Source organism: Sinocyclocheilus anshuiensis, unplaced genomic scaffold (genome assembly GCF_001515605.1).
Source record: "Sinocyclocheilus anshuiensis isolate Anshui unplaced genomic scaffold, SAMN03320099.WGS_v1.1 scaffold1110, whole genome shotgun sequence".
NCBI classification, from domain to species: Eukaryota; Metazoa; Chordata; class Actinopteri; order Cypriniformes; family Cyprinidae; genus Sinocyclocheilus; species Sinocyclocheilus anshuiensis.
The window spans coordinates 103,487-111,068 of record NW_015536525.1 but is presented as its reverse complement, the minus strand read 5'-3'; the positions used below and the strand labels follow the sequence as shown (position 1 = coordinate 111,068).

At 31.9% G+C, this 7,582-nt stretch overlaps 1 protein-coding gene across 1 annotated transcript in view; it reads right to left on the bottom strand.

Moving 5' to 3' along the window:
- LOC107694169 (zinc transporter ZIP4-like) overlaps positions 1–7,582 on the bottom strand; it is a 20,338-nt gene that overhangs the window by 3,094 nt on the left and 9,662 nt on the right. The window contains exons 6-10 of the mRNA XM_016493787.1: positions 7,120–7,292; positions 4,169–4,339; positions 3,993–4,088; positions 2,831–2,885; positions 2,517–2,669 (exon numbers count right to left, since the gene is read on the bottom strand). Of these exons, the coding sequence (XP_016349273.1) occupies positions 2,517–2,669; positions 2,831–2,885; positions 3,993–4,088; positions 4,169–4,339; positions 7,120–7,292 (648 nt within the window). The remainder of the gene's footprint in view (positions 1–2,516; positions 2,670–2,830; positions 2,886–3,992; positions 4,089–4,168; positions 4,340–7,119; positions 7,293–7,582) is intronic.

Sequence of the window (7,582 nt, the reverse complement as noted above, 5' to 3'; positions counted from 1 at the left end):
TTTTTTGCATCCTCAGATTCCAGATTTTCAAATAGTTGTATCTCGACCAAATATTGTCCTATCCTAACAAACCATACATCAATGGAAAGCTTATTTATCCAGCTTTCATATGATGTATAAATCTCAATTTCAGAAAATTGACCCTTATGACTGGATTTGTGTTCCAGGGTCACAAATGTGTAATTTATTTTTTGGAGTGATATGTGACTCAGATATTGCTTAACAGTTTTTGTGAAACCTTAAGTCTCCTGAGCTAAAAAAAGCAATTGCTAACCCATAAAACCTTCCTCTGGTTAGGTTAAGATCAATCAATCAATAAGTGCAGAAGGAAGAAAAACATCACAGTCAAAAAACCCCAAAAAAAACAGATGGAATAAATAAAATTAATGAAGTAAATGCAAATCAATTTGAACATTAAACCATAAAAAATTGTATAAATCAAAAATCATTAATTGAGTTTAGAGATATTTTAGTACCCTTTGATTCACTATTAGAGTATTTGTTAATATTCTGCTAATATTTAGATTTTTGTATCCTCAGATTCCAGATTTTCAAATAGTTGTATCTCGACCAAATATTGTCCTATCCTAACAAACCATACATCAATGGAAAGCTTATTTATCCAGCTTTCATATGATGTATAAATCTCAATTTCAGAAAATTGACCCTTATGACTGGATTTGTGGTCCAGGGTCACAAATGTGTAATTTATTTTTTGGAGTGATATGTGACTCAGATATTGCTTAACAGTTTTTGTGAAACCTTAAGTCTCCTGAGCTAAAAAAAGCAATTGCTAACCCATAAAACCTTCCTCTGGTTAGGTTAAGATCAATCAATCAATAAGTGCAGAAGGAAGAAAAACATCACAGTCAAAAAAACCCCAAAAAAAACAGATGGAATAAATAAAATTAATTAAGTAAATGCAAATCAATTTGATCATTAAACCATAAAAAATTGTATAAATCAAAAATCATTCATTGAGTTTAGAGATATTTTAGTACCCTTTGATTCACTATTAGAGTATTTGTTAATATTCTGCTACTATTTAGATTTTTGTTTCATATTTTCTGTTAGGTTTTAGTAATTTTGTTTTGTCATTTTATTATTATTATTAATATTATTATTAAATATGTCTATAGTTTTCATTGTTAAGTTTAAGTTTTTAATTTTAGTTTATTTAGTTAATTTTATTTTAGTACTTCAACTTAAACTAAATGAAAATTCAAATTTTTTAACTGAAATATATATTAAACAGCAAGCGGAAGGCAGCAAGCCGAAACGTCTGTTATTTGTATTTATCTCCTGTTTAAATAAAGAGAATTTTAGAGTGCAGACCTTGAGTAATGTTTAAAATAAGAAATAGGTCTTTGCACCTACAAAAGCTGAGAGAGCGCGGTGAGTGTTGAAACTGAAATATATATGAAACGTAATTTTGCTGAATAGCTGATTTTTAAAAAAATATTTTATTTTATTTCTGTTAATATTAATTTTATTTCAAGCAATTATTTTTTTTTACATTTAAGTTTTAGTTAACAATAATAACTGCAGTTGAATAATTAATCATTGAAAATTAATCTTTTACTTGCATAGAGAGGCGTGTAAATTGATTTCTTTGTAAGTCAGGAGAAGCACACCACATGATTTATCAGTCCCTTCATTCTGTGCTCATGAGGGCAAATATCATGTATGTGCAGAAAGCATGAGGCAATTATAATCTAGTGGGGTGCAGTTATGAACGTTTTATGAACTCAGGTGTCAAAAGTATCTAATCTGTGTTTATCTGGGACGTTCATGACTCAGAGACTCTTTATAGAAACCACTGCTCAGATGTTTCCACAAAGTCCTTCAGCAGTGACTAACAGCTAGTCAGCACTTGTTTTTCTCTGAACAAACACGGTTTCTATATATAGCACATTTTTATCAAATACTTTTATTCAGCAAGGATGCATTACATTGATCAAGTGACATTTTATAATTTTACAAAAACAAATAATCCTGAAAAATAAAATGTATCATGGTTCCCACACAAAAATATTAAGCAGCACAACTGTTTTCAACATTGATAATAATCAGAAATGTTTGTTGAGCAGCAAATCAGCATTTTAGAATGATTTGTGAAGATCATGTGACACTGAAGACTGGAGTAATGATGCTGACAATTCAGCTTTGCATCACAGGAATAAACTATATTTTAACATATATTACAATAGAAAACAGTTATTTTAAATTGTAATAATATCTCACAATATTACAGCATTTAATGTATTTTTTAAAGTTGAATAGAAAAATGCTATTTCATGCTTATTAAAGTGCATGGTAACATTGAACTCTATCTTTACATGAAGCTCTTCATACTGCAGAGCGTTCCAAATCACTTACTGTATTTCCATTACGACACTCCCTATACTGTATGTGCAGCAGACAGCAAAGCAGCTCACTTTGTGTTGTAGTTTATGTATGTGTCTGTGTGTGAGTATTTGTCTATATTAATGTCAAACCAGCACAAAGACGCTCACCTAACTCATGCGGCAGCTCATGACAGAGCACAGCCAGAGACGTGGCCAGACCGGACCGCCATGAGATGGAGAACGCTGCACCGATCGCCAGACCGTCCGCAAAGTTATGGATGCCGTCTCCAATGGTGATCATGTAGGGAAGCATACGCTGCTCTGAGGGAGAAGAGAAGACAACTATGAAATTCATGAAGCTTTTACTAGTGGCCTGATGGGATATTAATAACCCAACGGTCATTTGCACTAAACAACTCATTTGACTCTCTTAGATGAGTTTTAGTAATATATCATTAACTCCTAGTTGTGTGTATAATCACCTCTTTTGGGGCCAACAGGTTCCAGGAAGGACTTCTCATTTTTTTCGGCATTCATCTTCTACGGCATTTATTTAAAAAAAAAAAAAAAAAAAAAAAAAGAGAAATAAATAAATAGCAATAATAATATTAAATTAATTAATAAATTAATTCAATATTATTCATAAACTAGTAATACAAGACATCACTTAGAACCAACAAACTCACTAGATAACTACAGATATTCAGAGAATATTTAAGCACCTACAATATTATTATTATAAAATTTGATTTAAATAAAGTTTTAACAATTACATATAAAATGTAATAAAGTGATAACATTTCCGGTAAATTTCCAAAATTTTCAGAAAGTTTCCAAAAAATTCCCGTAAAGTGTCCAAAAATTCTGCAATGTTTCTAGAAATTTACGAGAAATGTTCCTCCTCTGTGCAACCTTAAACAAAATAATAATATTTTAATATTAACAATAATAATAATAATAACAACAACATCACAAATGCAGATATTCAGAAAATATTCAAGCAAATTGTGAATGTAACCTAAATTCAATATTTAAAGAAACTCATATTCTGAGAGCATTTAAGCCTTACGCTTTGTTACTAGCTTCAAATGTCTGAACAGAGTTATTATTGTAAACTAGAACTAAAAATTAAAACCATAAAATAATAATAAAAATTATTTTATTAATTATTTTAGTTACTATTACAGTTATATATATATATATATATAACACACACATACAGTATATATTTTGAAAATATTTACATGTATTTACATTTATATATTTATATTCATATAATTTATATTACATATATTTAATAAATAAACATAGCATATTTTTCTTAAATATATACATGCATGTGTTTGTATTTATATATACATACATAATAAATATACACAGTACCCACTCATATATTATGTAAACAAAAACTTTTATTTTGGATGCGATTAATCGTGATTAATCATTTGACAGCACTAATATATATATATATATATATATGTATAAATAAAACTGTAATAGTAACTAAAATAATATATCAACGATTCTAAAAAGAAACACACTGCTTCTGAATTTAGACCCCATTAGTATTAGTTCATTCATCACCAAAGACTGTTTTCTGCTTTTCTTGCTATTTAAAAGTAGATTTCTGTGTGATTTTCTCACCAGATCGGCCTGCGAGTTGGAGTGTTTGTTCTGTTTCTCTCGTTGGAACATCTGCAGGACTTTGCTGTGATCACAGTGATGAACGTCAGACTCCTCCTGCGAACACAGCATCATGTTAGCGGTTGGGAATGGTTTTATAATCGACCCGGACCTCTCGAACGACACGAAAGACTCACTTCATCATGATTATGGTGATGTCCTCCGCGAGTAACGATGGAGAAGATGCTTTCCATCAGGTAGAAGAAATAGATGCCCGCAACAAGCACCAGCAGTTTGTACACATAGTCGAAGTTGTCCTCGGCTTGGTCGTGATCGTGTCCGTCCTCGTGAACGTGGAGGCCTAAGAACTGCACAGAGATCAAACGACATTAACGCCGATCATGCTTTGATTTCCCAGCAGCGCTGTACAGTCATTCCTGTCTGCACTCAATAAGTGAGCTCTGTTTCTCTCAGCAATCCGGTTATTTTCCACTCAGGGCGATGTCATGGAGTGACAGGGCTGCAGTTATGTTGACACGGATCTAAACGGATGAGGGAACGTGGGCGCTGTCAGTGCTCGGGGGAAATAATGGGTGCCAGGCCCATTATGCCCCGTTAAACCAGAAAACTGAGCTTTCAGCGAGACTTGAGAAGATGCCCAGCCGAAGAGTAATCGCAGGGTGATTCAGAAGGATGATGAAGGCTAAAACTAAAACAGCAGCTACTGTATAAAGTTGCATGCAAAAGTCGGCATGTCAGCAATATGAAATATGAAATTTACACTCCTTTGCCCTTTCAGAGTTATTCAAAGCTAAAGATTAACCTGTGTTTTGGCAGTGCCTCTCATGATTTGGGATGGACTGTAATAAGATAAAATTATGATGAACTGATATTGTTACATGAATAAACATGAACTGAAATGTATATACAGAAAATATTCAAGCAAATTTATCTTTGAAAGCAATCGAAATTTAATACATGGAGAAACTCACATTTTAAGAGGATTTAAATGATTATTTTCATCTAGTTTTCAAGGCAATATTTCTCATTTTCATGAAGTTTAACCAAGTAAAATAACTAAAACTGAAATAATTAAAAATATATATTTTTAATTTAAATATATTTTAAATTAATAAAAAAAAACATTAAACAGAACAAAAGTACTAAAACCTTAACTAAAAGCAAACTTTGCCATTTTCATTTAGTTTAACTGGATGTATTAAAATAAATAAATAAAATAAAATAACTAGACATTTAAAAACAAAACAAAACAACAAAAATTACCAAACCTTTAATTAATATTAAAATGAAAACATAAAATATAAAATAAAAACAAGATTTTAATAAAATTAAAATGATCATTTGTACCAAAATAACACTGATGCATATGCATAAATCTTCACATTTAATATTATTTATTATGTTTTACTATAAATAATACTATTTTATTATATATGATATTTTATTCTTTAGATCAGAATACTAAATGATTCTACACGACACAAACAGGGATTGAAGATGCAAATATATGAAGAGAACCAGTTATGTAGGCAAATAAAGTCATGTAAATACTGAAGCTATCAGCTGCCTCCAATCATGCAAATACAGCTTTGAATGGGGAAGACTGAAACTGTTTGTCAAGAAGTTTCAGTGACAAAAACTTTGGGGTCAGTAAAAAGTTTGAAAAAAGTCTGCTCACCAAGGCTGCATTTATTTGATCAAATCAAAATCAATGTCAAAATGATCAATGTTGAAAACAGTTGTGCTGCTTCATTTTTGTGGAAACTGTGATGCATTTTTATTTTTCGTGATTGTTTGATGAATAGAAAGTTCAAAAGAACAGCGTTAATTTGAAACGGATCTTTTGTATGTTAACATTTTAAACGACTTTACTGTCACTTTGGATCAATCTAATGCATCCTTGCTGAATAAAAGTATTCATTTCTTTTAAAACAAATGTTCAAACCCCAAAGTTCGCTGGTAAAGTGTATATACATTCAAAAGAAAAGTTGAGGGTTGTGATTTGTTCCTTTCAGAGGCTTATATTTTCTATTTATTAGGCCTGGGCGATAAAACGGTATCGATATTTATCGACGGTACACCTTCTTCAATAACGATATAAAAATGTTCGATATAGCGCATGATATAGGCACCTGCTCTGAGTGAGGCAGACAGCACACACAAACACGAACACATGCTGAATTGGGTGCTGTGCCTGCCTGTGATGAGGAGATTGTGAATAAAACAATAAATAATATAAGTTGAATTTAAAATAAACATTTGCATTTGAATGCAAAAATAGTACAATGTTAGGTGTGCGTCAGGGAGCGTCATCAGTGGAGAACAAGATACGGTGATGATGATGTAAGTGACGTTGTTGCATTTTAATGTTTTGTTAGTCTAGCCCACGAGACGTGCAGTTGCTGCATTATTCATTTTAAAATATTAGAGAAATATAGTAGCTCAATGCGTAGAAAATGCTGAATTGGTTAAAACTGAAACCAAGCCATTCACACTGAACGCAAATTCAGCACATTTTTTAGACGGACAAATATGATTTATGCAATTTACGAAATTATATTTGATTTATAGGACTTAATTTAGACGTAATGCACGTTTTTTTATAGACAGTTATTTATTTGCATTGACAATTTAATGCCTCATTACACCAAATACACAAAATAATGCTCTTTTTAGCAGCATCATATGACCCCTTTAAGACCTGTTTAATCTGCATATAAAACAATAGAAATTAGATATTTGTTTAATTTTTATTTTGTGTTTGACTGTTCAAACAAAAAAAATTTGTTGTTTATCTCAATAAATTGGGTTAATTTAAAAATACAGTGGTTAAATTTAAACATATTTTCTATTGCTCTTTGTTTTAAAAAAGGTTATAAAAAATGTCAATAATTATCGATACCGAACGATATGAAACATTATATCGTTGATACATTTTTTAGCTATATCGCCCAGCCCTACTATTTATACTGTGCTTACAGTTTTAACTCAATTTTTTAGCCATTTCCTCAGCTGGTTTGTAACAATAACAACTGCTTTGCAGCACAAAATCACCATATTATGATTACAACGAGACGCAGAGAGCCAGCAGTTGTGTGTATTGTGTTGAATGCGGGCGTTTGCTCACCGCGGGCAGCAGATGCAGCAGAGCGTCACCTGTCAGAGATCCCACAGCCAGACTGATGCAGAACTGGATGCAGAGCTCAAACACTCGTGTGCACGCGGAGAACAGCAGCACCACAATCCCAAACATGGCCATCAGACAGATGATGAGGTTGGCCAGTGTGGCGTATCCATATCCTGCACACAAAGAGCTCATTCAGTGACTGAACACACACAACAACACATCCTTCCAGCCGGATGAAGGGCAGCATTGTGCTTGAGTTACTCTCTTCTTCTCAAGGACTCATTCACACTGAGCTTCAGAAACAGTTACGGGTAATCCAAGCAGAATCAGGTTTGTTACGAGAAAATGGTTTTCTCCTTTTCCGGTTTATGAGTTTGAATGTGTTTTTTTTTTCTATTTTTCTTTTGTGCAAACAATAAAAATACACATTGCCTTGTTAAATATAATATAATATATATATATA